The following is a 20931-nucleotide window of genomic DNA, read 5'->3' as shown; positions in this document are numbered from 1 at the left end:
AAGAAAAAAAAAAAAAAAAAAAAACTCTTGGCAAAGCCGAAGAGACAAAAAGGAGAGGGTAAAATAATCTATTCCAGCTGCAAAATCAACAGATTGTGCAAAAATATGAAACAAGAGTGACGCAGTATGGAGGATCTGTGTATATGTTGTGTATGGCAGAGTTGGCATGTTCTAGAAGAGCAGTGCTCCCATGCTTCCCACTTCACTCTGCTCCTTGACAAAGATCTCAAAGTACTGGTAGATGATGGTTACAGCCAAGAGGATTCCTGTACCAGAACCGATGGCTCCCAGGAAGTCAGCCATGACAGATAGTCCTCCTATACAAAGGCCACCAAAGGCAGCAGCTGTGGGGATGTACCTGCAAAGGGGAAATGAATCAAATGTAATTGTGTGGAAAATACATGTAGAAATACATTTTTCAAGCTCATTCACACCTGTTAAGCTCATGCACCATGGAGGTCTCTCTGTGTCCCCTCATCACCATCTGCTGTTCTTTCAGCTGCTTGGCCACCTGACACACAAAAAACACGACATTCGAAAGTTTAATGACAAAGTGCTCTAGAAAAAGTCAAGTTGCACATGTGTATACAAAGCATACATCTTTGGCAGAGGATCCAGAGACTTCAATCCAGGTCTTGGAGAAGAAGGCACATGAGCCAAGCATGAAGACAATATAGATGACGGCATGGACAGGGTCGTCCAAAACAGAACCGAAGGACTCTGGAGGAGACAGGTAGTAGCAGAGGCCGCCCACTGGGTAGGCCCGAGCTGGTCCACCACTAGATGTGTCCTAGACAAGAAGGAAAATAAATTTGACACGTGAACCAGTCCAACTTGATGGTTTTCCTTCAACAGCATTTTTAGGATTAAAGACCGAGGTCACATTTTTTCCACTTACAGACCACGTTCCCAGGAGGTTAACCAAGAAGTTTCCGCTGAACCGTGTTGAGAGCATCTGGGAGATGACGTACAGATTGGACACCAAGGCCGACTGCAGGATGATGGGGATGTTGGAGGTGTAGAACAGTTTGATAGGGTAGGTGTTGTATTGACCGCGATAGCGTGCAGACTTGATGGGGAGGTCCACCCTGAAGCCCTGTTGAAGTGGGGAAAAAAATAGTTTAATAAATTGTCCATTCTGACATAGACCTCCTTTTCTGTTTTACTTGACAACGTAAGAAAAGTATATTTCCAAGGCGGGTGACGCCCAGAAAAACAATAAATAAAATGTTGGACCTCAATACGTGGCTCGTCAAAATATACTGTAGATACAGTCAGAAACTCTACAGTCATACGATCTAGAATTTGACCAAAATGTGATACTTTGATTGCACAAAACTTCAGACTCACATTCAGAAGTAAGATACTATACCTTTGTCCTCACTTGTTAGAAAAGCAAGTGTTTTGTTGTTTACATTTTTGGGGATTGCAATACCAACACGTGCACCTATGCCACAGTAGAGTTAAAAGTTTTTATGATGATAATAAACCAAGAGCAGAGCACGTGTATAGTATACAACCTTATAATAGAAGAATTAGTGTTTGACTTTTTCAATAAGTTGCTACACCAGCTATTTGTGCTCAGATTACCGGGTTGCAGTTTGCATTGTTTCAAAGTTGTTCAATGCTGTATTTTTGATATGGAATGATACAGCAACTGATTACTGGGCGCTCACCTGGAAGTATATGACCACTGCAAACACAAAAACTGTTGCAATGAGGTTCATGAGGTTGGGCAGGTTTTGCCTGTAGAAGGCTTCTCGTAGGGCACGCACTTTGTCCGTGCGTGTGGCCAACAGATGAAAGAGAGCAATGATGGCACCCTCAAACTCAGTACCTGAAGAAACAGCGGGATTAACTGTGGTACATCTCACACCTTTTACATCTTCACAGGGTGTGTGGTGTCAGTGGCCACACCTCTGCCGGTGTTGACAGTGGTTGGGCTGAAGGCCTTCCAGACGATGGTCTCACAGATGTTGGTGGCAATGAAAAGAGAAATACCAGAGCCCAGACCATAGCCTTTCTGGAGAAGCTCATCAAGCAGCAAAACAATCAGACCTGCAACAAAGAGCTGAACAACAAAGATTGTTTCAGTAAAGTAATGTCTACTGCATCCAAAAGTAATACAGTGGAGACTGTTAAGTGGCCACAAGTAGGAGCAGCCTCAACAAGGAGTGTTTGGACAAGAAAAATATAAACCAGAAGTTATGTGAAAGAAATAGGGCTGTCAAATGACTAAACATGTTAAACAAATTAATCAGTATTCAAATTAATCAGGATTAATCACCATTTGCAACTTTGTGTGAAATATGCCCTTTTTACTGTATTCTATGAACAATAAAAAAGGTAAAGTTACGCTAGTGCGTGACAAGAATATACGTTTTTTCTTTGCCTGTTTATTTAGACCACACATAAACGCATAATAATGACGTGCTGTGATGTTCAGAGTGCACCTGAATGCACCTCGCTGTCGTCTAGTGACAATGAGCAAGTGTTGTTCCAAGGAGGACTACAGACGTGTTTTTGAGCTGGTGATCCATGTATGCTGGTCTGCGTGTGAATTGCACTACTGATGTGTTGATGTGTTCAGGTCAGGATAAAGTTAGAAGAGTGTCAGACTCTGTGTGGGACGCTATTGTGCCACCGTCTGCCGTCGTAACAGAGAGGGGTGGCTTGACATGGTGTGCATGCGTTAATTACGCAAAAATGTTCAACTTAATTAATGAAATAAATTAGCTACCGCCGTTAAAGCACCATCTTTGACAGCTCTAGAAATAAACAAGTTCCCATTGAAAGAAGTAAGACTTTATAATTAACACTAAATCTTAGATCTTCTCAAAGATGAATTAGATTGTTGAATTGTTTTTGCGTTAGTTAACTTTACACTGTGTTCACAATCATTAGGCAAGTCAGTATTTTGAGCATATTCTCATTTTTATGCATATTTTCCAACCCCAAGCTGAATAACCTTGAATGCCTATTGGGTTTAAGCATACCAGGTGATGTGCATGTGTGTACTGAGGGAGGGTGTTGCCTTAGGAGATCAAGACCCTTTATTAGGTGTGCACAATTCTTAGGCAGCTTCTTTTCCTCTGTTTAAAATGAGCAGGAGCAGAGATTTAACAGACTCTGAAAAGTCAAGAACTGTAAAACATCTTTCACGGGGATGTAGCACTCTTGGAATTGATGAAATTGCCAAGATATTAGGACTTGACCACAGAACCATTAAACATTTTGTTGAGATGAGCAAAAGGGTCTCAAGAAACATGTCGAGAGAAAAAAAAAATGTAAATGAACTGCCAAATATTTGACAAAAATCAAACGTGAAGCTCCCAGGAACCCATTATCCTCTAGTGCTGTCATATACCAGAACTGTAATCTACCTGGAGTGGCCAGAAGTACGGTACATGGTGTTCAGTGCTTGGAGACATGGCCAAAGTAAGAAAGGCACGGAACCTGACCGCCACTGAACAAGCCACACAAGTTGAAATGCTATGACTTGACCAAGAAATATCTGAAGACAGATTTTTTCAAAAGTTTTATGGGCTGATGAGAGGAGAGTGACTCCACTCCAACTCAGATGCCAGCAAGGTGGAGGTGGGGTACTGGTAAGGGCTGGAATTATTAAAATATCAGCTCGTTGGGCCTTTTTAGGTTGAAGATGGACTCAAAGTCATCTACCAAACCTACTGCCACTTTTTTCACACAGTGGTACAGGAAAAAGTGTGCATCTTCCATGAATCCATTTACTCAGGACAATGCTCCATCTCATGTATTCAAGTACTGCACTGCGTGGCTAGCTCGTAAAGGTCTGAAAAAATAATGACATGACCTCCTTGCTCCCCTGACCTAAACCCTATCGAGTACTTGTGGGCCCTTTTGCAGTGAAGAAAAAAAGTACACCTCTCTGAACAGTGTCTGGGAGGCTTTGGTTGCTGCTCCACAAAAAGTTGATTTTCAAATGATCAAGAAACTGACAGACTCCATGGATGGAAGGCTTTTCTATGTTATTGAAAAGAAGGTTGGCTACATTGGTCACTGATTTATTTTTGGAAATGTCAGAAATATTTATTTGTAAAGTTGGTGCTGCTTGTTTATCAATCTGACTTTAAAAAATGAAAATAAAATAGTGAGATGGGAATATTTTTGTTTTAGTTGCCTAATAATTGTGCACAAAGATATTCTCAACAAAAGCCAAAACCTCACTTTCACTTCCTTAAATATTCAAGTTTGAGATTTATTAACACTTTGGCTCGACCAGGAGCGCTCTTATTATTGCCTGATAATTGTGCACATAGCACATTTTACACTTGTGACAGTAAAGACAAAAAGGCGACAGCTAAATAACTCACTGCACCTTTATGTCATTAAAGTTATTACTGCTTGAGAATTGTATTGTTTTTATACTTTACTAGCATGGGTTAACTTCATTTGACACTTGTATGACAGTAAAGAATGTTAAGTTGCCTTTACTGTTCTTTTTCTTCTTCTTTTGGCTCGACCCGTTAGGGGTTGCCACAGCAATCTTGCCCTGACCTCTGCATCTTCTTCTGTCAGCCGTACTACCTCTATGTCCTCTCTAACCACATCTAGAAACCTCTCCTTTAGTCTTCCCCTACATCTCCATTTCCATCATCCTTCTACCAAGATAATCACAGTCCCTCCATCTTACATGGCCAAACTGTCTGAGTATGGCCTCTCTGACCTTGTCTGCCAAACCTAGAATGTGGGCTATTCCTCTGATGTGCTTATTTCTAATCCACCTGTCCATCCTTGTCACTACTGACTAAAATCCAAGCATCTTCAGCTGCCACCACTACCTCTGCCTCATGTCCGTTGGTCAGAGCTGCCGTCTCCAGACCATACATCACGTCTGGTCTCACTACCGTCCTGTACATCTTTCCCTTCCCTTTTGCCAGTACTCTTGTCACAAAGGACTCCTGACACTCTTCTCCACACTGCCTGCAGTTGTTTCTTCACTTCTTTTCCACACTGTCCATTGCTCTGAGCCGTTGACCCCAAGCACTTAAAATCCTCCACTCCTTACATCCTCAGTTTCAGCTGATACCCTTTCATTGACACACACACATTCTGTCTTCCCACGACTGACCTTCATTTATTCCCATCCATGTCCTCCTCCACCTGTTCACACAGCACATCACATTGTCATCCGCGAACATCATTGTCCGTGGGCCTCCTGTCTGACCTCCTCCGTCAATCTGTCTATCACCATAGCAAACATGTGGCTTAACCTTGATGCTGTCCAACCTCCAACCGATGTGATCTATGTTGCCTGAGCTTTTCGAGTGTAAAGGTTCAAGGACAGCAACAGTTTGAAAGGATTGTTCCATTTACATTATTTCCTGCGAGTATAAACTGTTAGGAAATTCAAACTAATCGAAGGACATTCATTATTATCAGCTCAAATAAAAGTGTTATTCATTATATTCATTCATTCATTCATTATATACAACTGGTCACTATAAAGGAGATAAATAAATGCATATAAAGGATGTATGTACTAACAGTATTGAATTTTGTAAATGCAAAATCTTTGAAAGACTAACAGAATATATGCTTTTTTTAACATTTAGAAAAAATATATCATTTGGGAAGTGGAGAAAATAGAGAATATTCTTAATTGCCTATGAACTGGATATGATAAGTGAATTGTCTGGCTGTCTTGGTAATGGACATAAGAAATATTATTCACCTGAATGATGATGAGTAAGCATATTCCAGCACCCATCTCTGAGGGGTCACCATACATGCCAGTCATGACATATACGATTGCCTGCCCAATGGTAATGATCATTCCAAACACTGCAAAAAATAACAAAATAAATAAATGAAGCCACATACATTATTAACAATTGGTGATTTACACAGTCTTGTAAAGCCGATGTTCCTGCATCAAGGTTTTAAAAAGGTAGGTTCTAAAAATAGCTCCCGACGACACCTACACTTCTGAGCGCCATTGAAGAGAGCGCGGTCCTTGGGAGTGTCTCCCACCTCAATGATCTTGGCACCGGCAAGCAGCTGCATGATGAGGCCTGAGGTGACGATGGGTGAGATACCCAGCTCCATCAGAGTACCTGAACAACAAACACAGGTGTCACACGTAGTCAACACATGTAGCACATACAACGCCTACCCCGGTCGACCTATGACCTATTATATGCCATAATGAGATTACATCACAACTGATAAAAAGCCAGGAGATCTTTAAAAGGCAATGCAACATGTCAATCAATATATTTAACGCAAGTACCTCTGTTGGAAGCCAGAATGACTCTCATCCAGTAGAAGGGATCTGCCGAATCTGATGACATGATGCCAAAGAGAGGAATCTAAATGAAGGGGGAAATTAGGATATATTTGAAGAAAAATGACACAATGCAGCCATTCGATGAGGTTGTCTGACACTAACCTGGCAGCACACCAGGAAGATGAAGAGCGTGATGGCAGTCCATAGTACTTTTTCTCGAAACTGAATCTGTGAGAATAAAAGAGAACATTTCACGCACATGCACATCACATTTATGATACACACTGATGATAGGTTTACCTTTCTTTCTGGTTTCTGAATTTCTGGTAGAACCGCACAGAACGGCTTGATGACCTCCAAAAACTTAACTGCAAAAAGCATACAGCATGTAGTAAAACCCCACAGTGAAGTCACTTATTGTGTGCAACGCTCATATCTTGTATATGACCTTCCATGCTACGTCATCACTAACGTACCGGCGCTCACGCGAATCAAATATGACGACTTAGCTAGAAAACTCTGCAGAGATACACCATTTTCTCATGCATTGCTGTCAGAACAAGAAACGACAACAACAAAACGATTGTTGTAGGATAAATACTATACAAGCCTACTGAACCGTTTGCTTACGTGGTTCACCACACTGATAGTCAGTGACTGACACACTTCCTTTAGTGCAACTAGTAGGGAAATACACCATTAAAAACAGCAAGAAAACTAATCTCCAGTTGTGTATCATCTTCTGTTAAATCGCAATGTCCAAGAGTTTTTGGTCAGTGAACGTTAGCGTGTGGCTAACTAGCATCCAATCACAAATTGTTTCAAAACGAGGAAAAAACGACGTCAGGAAATAACGGATAAATTAGCAACTGACCCAGGCCATGAGGCAGTTCTTAATGGGTTAAACAGTGTGGAGAAGACTGTTATAAACTTCAAATTAGCTCCGTTATAAGATAGCTCAACTTGCCACCTACAGAGCCAACGTTAGCCAATTAGCTTGCCGACGATCATCTTCACGTTTAACACTGCTGGAGAATAACCATAGCAAAGCAAACACGCGGATTCACCGTCCGCATTGAGCATAGAAAGCTAAAATCCACACGTACTTCCCATGGTATCCTTTGGCCGTCTCCTGCTGAGTTAGTAGTGGTTCCAGTTGAGAGTGTTTAGTGGAGTCAGTGTGGCTCCATCCAGCAGCTCCCTAAGAAAAGAGCGAGCATTAGAGACACGTCACCACACCAGCCGCTAAACACACGTCACTTCTCCGGGACACACACGAAACACACGCCTTGTGTACACTGTACCCTGAAAACAACTCTACATTTAAAAATACAAATGAGTATAGATTGTACGAATACGAAAGTCATTCACAAATGCTTAACGTGTTGCATTTAGTACAGCTGAAATGTAGTTTTTGACGTGGAAGTCGCCGAGCCTCTAGAGGGCGCTCTACTCCAGACTGAGCAGTATGCTCCTCCATGTGTGATCCCCCCCCAACTAACCTGCGAAGAAGACCTGTGGCTCAGTGCGATGATGTGGACGAGCGATGCAAATTCCGGCTCTTTTTATAGAGCTGGCTCTTTTGGTTCGGCTCACTACAAAGAGCAGTCTCTTTCGGCTCCTCAATTTTTTTTGTCTTAACTTATTATCAAATTATGTGTATTGTGTCAAATAAATTACTAATGTTAAAAATACATGATGTCAAATGTTTACTATTTAAATGTATTTATTAAAATCCTCAATGAGCAACTGTGAATTTGTCTTGGAGATGAATATAGTGTCTATTGATCTATCACTCTAAAGTACAAAAACAAAGACCCGTCTCAATAGACAAAGTCAAATCTCTGCATGCAAATTTCTAACCAACAAAACAGCACACAATAAAACACAAATGAAAACATGCAAAAAGAAAAACAAGAAAAAGCAGAAATCAGGTAACAGTAGTGTCTTTGCTGAAGATTAGCATAAAAAAAACAAGTGCCTCAGCTTTGAGGGGCGGAGCTTGTTTCTCCTTTTTGTCATGATGTGACTAACATAAAAACATTTTACATTTTGAACTACAAATAAACTTGGCCAATTTTAAATTAACAAACCAAGAACCATCACTTCATGAAAATAATTTTTTTTATCTCACCCAGTGCCTCTCAGTCTATACAGGGTAATAATTACATCCGGACTCGCCTCCAGCATCCACCTTTTATCTTGCAGTTAAGGCTACTTGTTAAATTTATCACGCAACATTCTCCATCGCACGTTGTGACACACCGACAAGTCCGAATGAGGCTTGGGTGTAATGAGTAGTAATTAGTATAATAACATATAATAGTAATTCAATGAACAATAGTAATTTCATGAAGTTTAAGAAACATTTACATTTTAGATCCCGCCCTGTGATCTACCCTGGCGGCATCGCGCCTCGTGGTTGCGTGATTCATGGATGCGTAAAGCTCCACTATTCTCCAAGTGTGCCGCAGGAGCTCACTGTACACTGACTGCTTGTGACTGCTTTGGAGCGGGGCGGACCAGCAGAGCAGCACCGGTTGCTGCTCCGTAAGAACAGAAGCTCAGAACAATACATAAGTCCCAAAATACCAGAAAACTCTCCACCAATGCCACACATCTTGTTCAATGACATTCGCCTTTAACAGCAAACAAGATGAGCAAAAAATAATCGGCTGCGAGCCGGCTCCTGTCGTTCTTTTCAAAGAGCTGATTTGTTCGAGACTGACACACCACTAATGTGGATGAGGCTAGGGCCAACAAAATTTAACATGGCGTAATTTTACTATTCTCAAAACACATGCCCAACTGCGTAGATATGAATATAATGATACAACTAAAATACATTCATTCGTTTTCGTCTAGTATTTTGAATACTTTTTATCTTTCTTACATCATTTTGTACGCTTCTTCAACACTTAATGGTACAGTAATCCATTTTGACAAGAACAGTAAGTAACTCCTTACCAGGCTTACCACATACACACACCCCCACTTATATTTGGTTAAATGTCCCTTAGCAAGTTTCACCTTAATCAGACGCATTTTGGAGGCATCAACAATTTCTGGCAAGCATGCAAATATCGCTAGACATTGTCATGCTTGACCATAATTTTTGTCCAGAAGGGCATTTGGCTTGGATTTCAGAGCAGGGTCTTTTTTTCTTCATCTGCACCCTCTGAGTCCATGATAATGTAAAACTGGCTGAACTGTGGACAGTGACACTGGTGTTCCAGCATTCTCCAATTCACAGCAGGATTGAGCCTTGGTGGTTCCTGACCATCCTACCTGCTTTCTTTTCGGCAGAGGGCAACAGCGGATGGATCCAAAAGACTTTCCCAACTTGTGTAAATCTACAGGTCTCCTTCTTAGATCTTCACTGAGTTCCTTGGCCAAGTCATAGTTCCTTGGACTCCAATAAATGTTATCAGTTGCAGTCAATCATGATCACGAACATTCGGCCTTGTCAAGTTAAAAAAACATTCTCAAAGTTTCAGCACTGCTTATATTAAAAGGTTTAAGTCACCTTATGATATCGGAATAATTGAGATTCGAACCTGGCTTTCTGAACTGTGAAGCAGAGCTCCTGCCAGGAATTCTGGGACCCATGAAAATAAAAATTACGTTGGGGCCACCCTTTTAATTCTTTAATAGCTATTTTTGGAGCCCTTGGAATTGTCCTAACTTTTCCTCCAGATACGGCACCCCTGCTGTGAGGCAGTCATGTTTCCCCTAGTCTATTCCACCCAGCCACCAACTTCCCAAATGTGTTTTTCAGTATCATACAGTATTTTGCTACTAAAATTTTCCTCATACCCTATCTTATGTCGTCCTGCCCAGGGTACTTTATGTCCTCTGGGTGGCAGCATTTCATCTGCATTAAATGACTGCCTTATCACGTGACACCACAACACATCTGGGCATGAGACCCAGCATATTGACTCCAATGGTCCAAGGTCACATGCAATCTCAATTCCACACATATTTTGAAACAGTTTAACTGTACATACAAACATGTATACATACAAGGATAACTAAAGAGGTGCTAAATGGCTTTAACAAATATTTTGTGATTGATCTGAATATTAATGTTTACAGAAACAATCAATTTAGGTGAGGGATTTCCAAAATAATGTGTTTTCCCTATATTTGGATATTTAATCTGTCACATCATTGTGTAGTCAGGATAGAGAGATCATCTTCCTGCCACTCTGCGTGTCACAAGAATGCCTTTCCAGCAAAAACATTTTTTTCCCCCCAGAGAGACAGAGGAGGGATAGCCAATAGCGTGATTGTCTGCCCTCAGATAAAGAGATATTTGTTCACGTGGTTACATAATGACCACAGGGTCATGAGCTGACATGGAGGTGAGGACAAGAACATACTGTAGCACAAGGGCCCTTCAGTCACTGCACACCACTGCTTCATCAATAGCTTGCCACTCAAGATAGAGACTATTTTCTTCTTCCCTGTCTTTCAGATGTTGAAACAAAAATTCTCATTACTGTGATTTTTGTGACTTTCTTTCAGCATTGAATAAAATAATCGGATTCCAAAGTAGTAGTAATCCAAATACAGTCGTCCCTCGCTACAACGCAGTTCGACTATTGCTCCCTCACTCTGTGGCCGACTTTCAAAAATGAATTAATAAATGATCGCTGTTTCATGGCCCATTATTAGTAAAAAAATATCAAAGTACAAGTTATATGTAGTATTCTGGCCACTAGGCGTCAGTAATGACACAAAATATTGTTGAGACATGACATTACATCACATTACCGTCACACTGCATGTAGTCAGCCAAGGCATGTCCGACATGATAGAGTGAAAATAAGTTCTCCTCCTACTCCATGTGGAAGTGGTAAGTTTTGGGCTTCTTATTTTGTCTTTCTTCCCCACTCCAGTTTGGAATAAACAAATTGGAGGCTAACGAGTGAAACTTTGCAACCTTGATCAAAAGAAAAGCAGAAACTAACTGTGTTAGCAAACAACTAAAGAGTCAACCGCTGATGACATCAGAGACGGGTGACTTACGGTTCCTGTATCCATGGAGCAAGCTAGTGGTCTGCTGATACGTTTTGTGAGAAAAATATCTTCAGAACACAGTTGGACTCACACAGTGTATTAACTCATTCAGTAACAAATACGTATTTATACATCTTTATAAACCCGAACGCCCGATCCCAAAGACGTATTTGTGCGACTTTTTTTTGCACGAGAGGCAAAAAGAGGTGATGACACAATTGCACACTGAAAGATGTCACTCTTAGAGCAGTTTTAAGCAGCGTGCAGAAGGTTACGCATTGTAAGGAAATTGTAACACATGCACAAGCACACACACAGTTTAGTTCCAAAAGTGAAAATTGTAAATAGTTCATGGTGTTATATTTGTAAACAAATTGTTATTTTGATGTAAAACAACCCTTTTACTGTTATGAACGGCCAAGGCCGTGAGACAGGAATCCAAAAATGCAGAGTCGGATAAGTGAAACAGAAAAAGTCTTTAATACAAAAATGGACAACAAAAGGGTACCAAAAACAACACAAGAAACAAAGTACAACAAAAATACATCCGGACCTAGTCGCGGGAAATAGTAACAAAAAACACTGCTTGCAAGGTGAGCTGAGCAGGGAAAAATACGGACAAGTAACGAAAAGAGCTGCTAACAAAAAACTAGCAGAAAGTACCAAAAATACAGCTACTGCTGAAGACGTCAAGCAGGCAGGTAGGTACTTACAGGGAAGCCGAGCGAGGGTCAGAAAGCCAAAACACAATGCACAAGGACAAGCCGGAAGGAGCTGAACAGGGTGTAGCAAAGGGACAATCTGGCACTGGATGTGAGTAAGCACACAGCTTAAATAGAACAACTAATCAGGCACAGGTGAAGATGATCAGCAATCAGGGTGCTCAGGAGTGTGCTGCAACAGAGAAGCAGTAGAAGGCAGTACCGCAGCACACAATCCTGACATTTACTTTGTATTGCTTATGTTGTGGTATAGTTGTTAAGATATTTGAGCTGTCACAAAAGCAAAACATTTTTGTCAAAAAGTTTAACGAGATTTATTTAACATTATTTATCACAATATCATTAATTAAGGGAAAACTGAATGAACTAAATTACTTCTTAATTTCATTTTAATTATTTATTATTGTGGGATACCAGACCACATAATTCATTAATAATTCAGGCGGTTTGCTCCCTCTATGACAGGTGTCAGAGCTTAGTCCGCATTGCCGGCAGTAAGTCGGACTCGTTTCCAGTGAAGATTGGAATCCGTTAGGGCTGCACTTTGTCACAGATTCTGTTCATTACTTTTATGGACAGAATTTCTAGGCGCAGCCAGGCTTTGAGGGGTCCGGTTTGGTGGCTGCAGGACTGGGTACTTGCTTGTTGCAGATGATATGGTCCAGCTGGCTTCATCTGTCCGTGATCTTCAGCTCTTATTGGATCGGTTCGCAACAGAGTGTGAAGCGGCTGAGATGAGAATCAGCACCTCCAAGTCTGACTCAATGGTTCTTCCTAGAAAAGGGCGGCGTGCCGTTCTCCGTGTCGGGGATGAGATCCTGCCCCAAGTGGAGGGGTTTAGGTACCTTGCGGTTTTGTTCATGAGTGATGGAAGGATGGAACGTGAGATTGACAGGAGGATTGTTGCGGTGTCTGCAGTGATGCGGACTCTGCAGTGGGCCATTGTGGTGAAGAGGGAGCGGAGCTCTCAATTTTTCGATCTACGTTCCTACCCTCACCTGTGGTTATGAGCTTTTGGTAGTGACCGAATGGACAAGATTACAGGTACAAGCTGCCAAAATGAGTTTTCTCCGTAGTGAGGCTGGGCTCTCCCTTAGAGGTATGGTGAGAAGCACTGTCATCCGGGAGAAAGTCTGAGTAGAACCACTGCTCCTCCACATTGAGAGGGACCAGATGAGGTGCCTCGGGCATCTGGTCAGGATGCCTCCTGGACGCCTCCCTGGGGAGGTGTTCAGGACACGTCTGACTGGTAGGAGGCCTCTGGGAAGACCCAGGACATGTTGGACTGGAGACTATGGCTGAATCCCAATTCTACCTCTTCTCCATTATCTTAGCCCTTAGCGTTGGTTTTGCGTGTTCATGAGAATCAAGTGGTGCCCCAATTCTCCTTAAATCAAGGGGTACATGCAAAGGGGTGTACAGCCCTAGAAACCAAGTGTGGTCGGGGACCAGAGGTTACGTGGATACAACACTCCAGCGACAGAGTGGAGACTGAAAGAAGCATATAAATGGAAGTAATTAAGCATAATTATTGATTTTCACAGACACATCACTCATGTTTTATTAGATATTCAATCATTTGATACTCCACGTAAATATCTAACTTCACTGCAATCTACTACATTTCATAAATGATTAGACAATGATTAGATAGCGACCACATTAGCCTGTTAATTATAAGTTGTATTTTAAAATCTCTCGCTAGCGAGGGGAATCTACATTACTAAACTGTACAGTGACGTTGGGGTTTTATATTAGCTATCACTCATGTAACGCAGCACATCATAGTGAGGTCTGTTTGCTGTGAATTATAGCCACCCTAGCCCACCAACAATTCTCATGGTGAGATACTGTATGTTTATTGTATTCAGCATACAGTATGGATGGTCAGGAAAGGATCTAAATCAAAGATGTACACGCCAGATTATCAAAGTTTATTCAACTTTTGGAATCTAATGTTGTCCCATCTTTGTTTTTGGTTTTTACCATTCCTCTATATTTGTTTTCAGCACACTATTACTACATTACAGTTACTATTATTATTGTATTTACAGTGTGTTAATAGTTGGAGCCCATCAATCATGCATATGTGTCATTCCTGCTGGAGATGCTGAGCCAACAGAAATCACCCCTCTACGCCACACAGCACTCCAGGACCATTCAAACTCTGTGGCAACAAAATACCATTCTGGACTTTCTTACAAAAAAATCAGAGAGAACATGTCTCATCTGCCTAAGTCACAGCTAGCCAACAGTGGACGGTGATGATGTAATAAGAATAAAGTGAGAATATAATGTGAATGCCTTCACACATATAATTCTAGTTATATACTGTAATTATACATACTATTGTAAACCACTCTGACTTATTTCAGGGACAGGTAGGAGCTAACTTAACTTTATTAACTGAATTTCTTGTTATTTATATTGCAGTGTTCAAATTCAACTTTGAGAGAAACAAAGCGCACCCACTTCTCTGATCCTCACACACAGCATGTGTAACCCGACACATGTGCGTCAGCATAGTAAAATGTGCAGCCTGCAGTGTGACGCATGAGCGTGTGATGTAGAGCGCTGAGGCCAGTGACTTAATATGCAGCAAGCCGGCTAATTGGTGGGTTTTTTCCCCAAACGTATCACTTATTTTTAGAGGTGACTAAATGTAAACTGCGCATGTGGCAAAGTGGAAGCATGCGTGTACAAAAGTCAGCAGATGATGGATGGCCGTGCACTGACACAGCAAATGCAGTAGGGATAAGCGTGGACACAAATAGAACCAAAAGTAAAGTTAAAGGAAAATGTGAAAAAATATAATGCACACTAATATATTTGTCCTGAAAGCATGTATGTTGAAAAGGTGCTACAGAATGCTCTCATGTGGTCAAAGTATTATTAAATGTTTCTACCTATACCACTAGGCACCATGATAATCCCCCATCTAATCCAATTGAAGCCTGGCCCTGGAACACGAGCAAGACTAGCACCCAACATCCAATTTCACACGCCAGACTCTTTCGTCATTTGACCTTCATGGCTAAGCTGGAGCAAAGGGAGCGTTCCGGGTTAATCTGTTCCTCTGATAGTTCATTAGAGTAATTAGGAGGTCAGTGTAAATGAGTTTGACGGGGGCAAGCACAGCAGTGTGCGCAGGGACGACAGGAGCCGGGGGCCGTGCAGACGCCTGGCCCACAGCGTCACTGACACCCACTTATATAACGCTCTCATTATGACACGACTTATCTGTGTGCAAGGTGTCAGCTTTCACATAAAATGTCCTTCTGATTCGAGTTGGCATTTGAACACGACACATAGATATTGTTGGTGGTGTGTTTGTGAGAAAAGGGATTTTGTGAATTGATAGAGTGAGACTGGAATTAGGTTAGCCATCGATTGCATCACCCAGAACCTTGTGTATTTATGTTGTCAAGGTTGAAAACAAAATACTTACCGTCTTTAATTATATAAATGTTCTAAAACTATCAGAATTATTCAAATGGTTTCTGAAACAGCTTCTAGTGATTTGGTCATAACGGTAACATCGGGACTGCAGCTCCAGGAAGCAGAGTGGGTGGGGGTCTGTGTGTGCAGGGCAGGCAGGCAACACGAGTTCATGACGGTCAGACGGTGAGAGAGACGGAAGCAATAAAGCTTTCTTCGACAAAGTTCTGTGTAAAAGCAATATTTTATCGGACATTTGAGTGTTTTTTTGTGTGTTATGCTTGACTGTAGAGCATGTCGAGGAGTTTGTCGGGGAAGTAAACGAGGAACGTTGATCTACTTAATATTAAGACTTTATTCTGATAAAACTACTGCTGATTTCTATTTTTGCTACGTTTTTTTTTTTTCATTTTCTTGTTAAATAATATTTTTGGAATGTGCTGCGGGCCAATAAAAAAGAGCCGTGGGCCGCACATTGGACACCCCTGGTCTAAAGTGACTTCATGATCAGTATTTTGTGCATAGAGGTGGTGACTAAACCTGTAAGACCGACCTGTACATCCTCACATGACTTTTCTTTTTTCCCTTTGACATAATCAGCCATCTTCATCATTCTATATTAGACATATGTCCATGCAAACTCCCCAAAGCTTGTTATCATTGTCTGAAGCTTGAATGAACATCGTGTTAAACCAGATTTACCATACTCGTGACTCATGTAGCTTTTCCTTTAGTCTCAAGCCAACCTTTTTAGTCACAGCATGCTGCCTGATTTCAACCCCCTCACTCTTGTTTTCATAGCCAGGGGCAGCAGCATCCACTGCATGCTTGCACACTAAATAGCGGGACAGACAATGGAACAATTCTCTGCTGGCGGTGAAAGGACTGTGTGCAGATCACATGTCAGAGCCACTGGACTGTTGCCGTGCAGACCACATCAAGTAATGTGCAAACTATACAAAGGAGGATGTTTGTGACATTTCATTCTGAGTGTGTGTGTGTGTGTGTGTGTGTGTGAAAGAGAGATAGATAATGTGGGCGCATTTATACAAGCAGCATTAATCGGAAATTAAGTAGCATTTTGATGAGATTACAGGAAAACCTTTGCAAGGTGGGAAAATTAAATTGATATAAAATTGCAGATGAACACACAAAGTTGCAAAACATCCAAAACCAAGGTGGCCGACAGGCAACAACGTCCGAACACACAGCAATGTCCAAACAAACACCAAAATAATACAAAACCAAAAACACACAACACCATAAAACAAATGTAATGACAGAATTATGCAAATTAAAAATACAGTCATTCCCCGTTTACAACAGTTAATTAGTTCCAGACATGACCGCGAAGTAGGATTCCTTATTTATAAACCAAATATTTTCATTACAGCATGGAACACCTGTTTACGACCTTACGACCGATATTACTAGAGCCCTCCGGGCATAGAATAACACCCCTATAGCCACCTTTACACTCATGTTACCCAATATAGTAGATATAATCAGAGAAAATAAGACATTTAAGACATAAGTAAGATGTGTGTTGCAATAAATGTCTTATGGACGTGTGGACAGGAAGTGACGTCGGGGATTCAGAGTTGAGTTTGAGCTGGAGTACGGCGACAACAGTACTATTATTATCATGATTACGATAAAGATGATGATGATTATTGTTATTATTGTTCTTGTTGTGAGATAATGCAAACCTGCAATAATTGTTGTTGACAGCGATCAAGCCTGCCGCGTGTCTTACTAGTGACACCTAGTGGCCAGTGTAGACTACAGTTCATCAACGTCCTTTAATCCCTTAAAATGGGTTTGTATTTTAGTTAATGTAGTCATTTTTATAGTAGAAAAAAATGCATAAAATTGGCTTCATATCCATATTTTGTACTAATAATAGGCCATAGCGATAATTAATTAATTAATTAATAATAATAATAAAAAAAATAGAGTGAGGGCGCGATGTTCGAACTGCAAAGTTGAAGTGCAAAGACGACTGATTCCCAAATACAACTGCCTTCCTGGTAGCCTGGCTAACTTCCGTTTTGTTCCATGATCTTGCAGCATTTCTCTCATGCAATTATTTTTCAGGCGCACGTTTGCCCATTGTTAGCCACAGTAAAAAATGCAAATAGAAAGTAGCATTGGTTGTTAAGAAACATACATGTGTGATTAATAATCACATCGTCCAGTGTGTGAGGTGTCCTAATGTCACAAGCAGCGTTGGGGAAAACTTGATGAATGAAGTCAGTATAGTAATGTAAACTTTAATCATATTTTGATGAAAGGAGGCGTTTCTTAGGTGGCCCAAAAGTCTTTTACACTTTATTTCCTACCCGGCTGTTGCCATGGTGATATTTTTACCCACTGTTATACAACTGCTCTACTTGCAGCGATAACCCTCACAAAGCAATGTGCGCACACACACACATATACACACACACACACACACACAGAGGTGTGTTCTGGCACGATGGAGAAGCTTAATAGTGGATTTATGCATGTGGCTTACTATACATTTGCATGCCCACTGGCACGCATACACACACACACACACACACACACAGAGCATACGATGACAGAATGGGATCATTTTGATGGGTGAAAACAGCCCACTGACCCCAAGGCTGTTACATAACACCATGCAGCCACCACCCCCGTCCCAGCTTCCCAGTGGGGAGCTTATCTCCTGCATCTCTCCATCCAGTCTCGCTATCCTAGTGGCACAAAAACATCCCTCGTCAAGACTCAAGAGGATCTCTGAATGTCACGGCCGTGGTGACATTGTGGTTGTGAAAGTGGGTCTTCCATGTAGGCTACTTGGAAAACCACCACAGTCCTCTGCCCTGACCTAAAATCATTCAGATTAAAGTGTCAGGATTACGCTGAAGGCTTGGCCTTCTATTGTCGTGTCGCATAGAAGCACTAAGGAATGTAGACTTGTATCTATATAATCAAAAGAAACCTTTGTGAAGACTTGATTTTGCCAGAAAACATCTGAAAAAGTCTGCCATTTTCTGGAATCTGATTCTTTGGACGAATTCATAAATACTGAAATCCACCAGTCTGGAAGATTTTCAAAAGGCTAAAATCATGTACAAAGCGGAGAATCACAGTATTTGATACCATTTCCTCTGAGATTATTTATTAATATTTAATAAATTATTATATATTCTGTATTTATTAGGGATGCTCGATATTGGCTTTTAATAATATTTGACATAGAGTAATCCCATGTCGACCTGCCCGTGATAAATGAATTTCCGTGAAGTAGAGTTCCTTCTTTATGATCAACATTTTCGTAGTTAGTGCATATAAAACCCGTTTACGACTTTCTAAATACAGTTTTTAACGTTATTAAAACACTCTGGACATAAACGAATACCCCTATTGTCACCTTTACACTCGTATTACCCAATATAGTAAACATAATAACAGAAAATAAGACATATTAAACATAAATAAGACTTGTGCTTGTGTGTGTTGCTATAACTGTGTTCCCTAAGAGAGCAGTGGCGTAAGTGGCGGACAGGAAGTGACATCGGGGGTTCAGAGTTGAGTTTCACCTTGCCGCTGGTTAAGGCCGCAACAATAGCCTGTGTTTTTATTAGGGATAATTGTGCCTGTTGTGTTTCAAACCTGCAATTAAAGCCCATTGTTCCAGCGATCAACTCTGGCATGTGTCTCACCGAACAGTAACATTACTGACACCTAGTGACCAGAGTGGAATACTACATCTCTTCAATGTCTTTGAATGCCTTGTATTTATTTGTATTTTAGCTCATTTATGCTTCAAAATGCTCAATTTAGGAAAAAAATATGCAACATTTGCTTAAATATGCTTTTTTTTTTTGCTAATAGGCCGTATCCAACCACGAAACAGCATGATTTATTCAGAAACTGCATATTCTTCAATGGCCTGATCACTAGCCAACAGAGCAGGTGTCCCCAGTTAGTGGACTGCGGTCTAGAAGTCACATGGTTCCACTACCGTAACGTGAGGCTAATACTAAACATGCCAACCAGACATATTTAAATCCAAGCATCCAAGAATGCAACAGATGGGGTCTGTGGAATGGATGCAAAACAATCTTGAAGACTTCCACATTTCCGACTGATTTGTGACATGTGTGTCAGCGTGACCAATAAAAGTACATTCCAAACAGAGGGCATACTAATGGTAATGAGCCGTGCACTCTTCTGTTGACATTAACTTGTGTTCGCTTAACGGAACAGAACATTGCTGCTGCCGCTCTGAATGCAGCCTGAGACTGATTGGCTTGTGTGTGTACGAGTGTGTGTGTGCCTGGACTGGATAGAAGCCATCAGGATTGGCTGAAGCTGCTCACGCTGCCGTCATCCCGTCTGACAGAACAACCTCGTTATTTCAGATTTGACATCTGTCTTTCACAGACGGAGGAAAGTACATATTGGAAAATGTGGGAACATATCAAAGTCTATACAACCTTGATAAATTAATGCCAGGGTTTGTTAGGTAAAAATGAAATAAATTAGTAAATACAATATTTCCATTCAGGGATTACATTTTGTATAATAGATTAAAATACATTTAATGAAAAATACTTAAAAGAATGCTGCTGATTTTGCCCAGTGCAAGTGTGATTGACTGTTATCATTTTGGAAGTGGAACAGTTGTCGTGGCAATGTTAAATTATCACTCCGTCGGTGTGGCGCGTTTTTTCAGAAATAAATTAATGAATAAATGATCACTGTTTCATGGTAGACTATGGTCTGTTATTATTCAAAACATATTGAAATACAAGTGATGTAGTATTCTTATCATTGAGATCAGACGGGTCCTCACTAGCAGTAAAACAGAGACATTATATGTCATTACCTTAACACTAAGTCGGTCATGGCGTGTCCGACATGATAGAGTGAAAAAAAAGTTCTCATTCGATCCCCTGTGGAAGTGGTAAGTTTTTGACTTCTTAAGTTTTGACTTCTTAAGTTTAGAAGAAACACATTGGAGGCTAACTGGTTAGCTCGCTAGCTAGCGGCCGTCTCGAGTCCTTGCAGCAGAAGAGTTGCAAAGTGGTGTAAACAATGAACAATAGGAGCGTAAAGATGACTAAAAGGGTGTTATTTCATGTCTACAGGGCTCTAATAATGTTAAAAGTCGTGTTTAGGAAGTCACAAACTGGTTTTCTATGCTCTAACTACGAAAATATTCCATTTATTAAGATTGAATCTTACATCACATTACATTACATTATATAAACGAGGGACGACTGTATAGCGCCACCCGTGACCCATTTCTCACCAAGCTTCTTGCTGATGGTCTTGTAGCTCCTTCCAGCCATGTGCGGGTCTACAGTCTAGTCTATGAGGTTGTTTGGCCGTTCTTTGGTCTTGTCAATGGTGGTGGAGAGGTCTGAATGGAGAGAAAGTGCCTGTGACAGATGTCTTCAAACAAACTAATGTGTGTGCCTCACTGGGATACGGAGGTCA

General features: G+C 41.0%; 1 protein-coding gene across 1 annotated transcript; it reads right to left on the bottom strand.

The window, feature by feature from the left end:
- Positions 1 to 20864, bottom strand: LOC129186486 (protein transport protein Sec61 subunit alpha-like 1). Its single transcript, XM_054784802.1, has 13 exons — positions 20744 to 20864; positions 7375 to 7469; positions 6569 to 6636; positions 6431 to 6496; positions 6272 to 6350; positions 5964 to 6095; positions 5714 to 5823; positions 1918 to 2071; positions 1677 to 1837; positions 899 to 1096; positions 599 to 790; positions 435 to 511; positions 1 to 358 (listed from the first exon to the last, which is right to left on the bottom strand). Exons 2-13 carry the CDS (start codon positions 7379 to 7381, stop codon positions 172 to 174), a joined length of 1431 nt encoding a protein of 476 aa, XP_054640777.1. The 5' UTR covers positions 7382 to 7469; positions 20744 to 20864; the 3' UTR covers positions 1 to 171.
- Positions 20865 to 20931: the final 67 nt, after the last annotated feature.

This window comes from Dunckerocampus dactyliophorus, chromosome 8, assembly GCF_027744805.1.
Source record: "Dunckerocampus dactyliophorus isolate RoL2022-P2 chromosome 8, RoL_Ddac_1.1, whole genome shotgun sequence".
In the NCBI taxonomy this organism is placed as follows: domain Eukaryota; kingdom Metazoa; phylum Chordata; class Actinopteri; order Syngnathiformes; family Syngnathidae; genus Dunckerocampus; species Dunckerocampus dactyliophorus.
The sequence above is the reverse complement of the archived record's forward strand: the minus strand, read 5'-3'. Positions and strand labels throughout refer to the sequence as shown.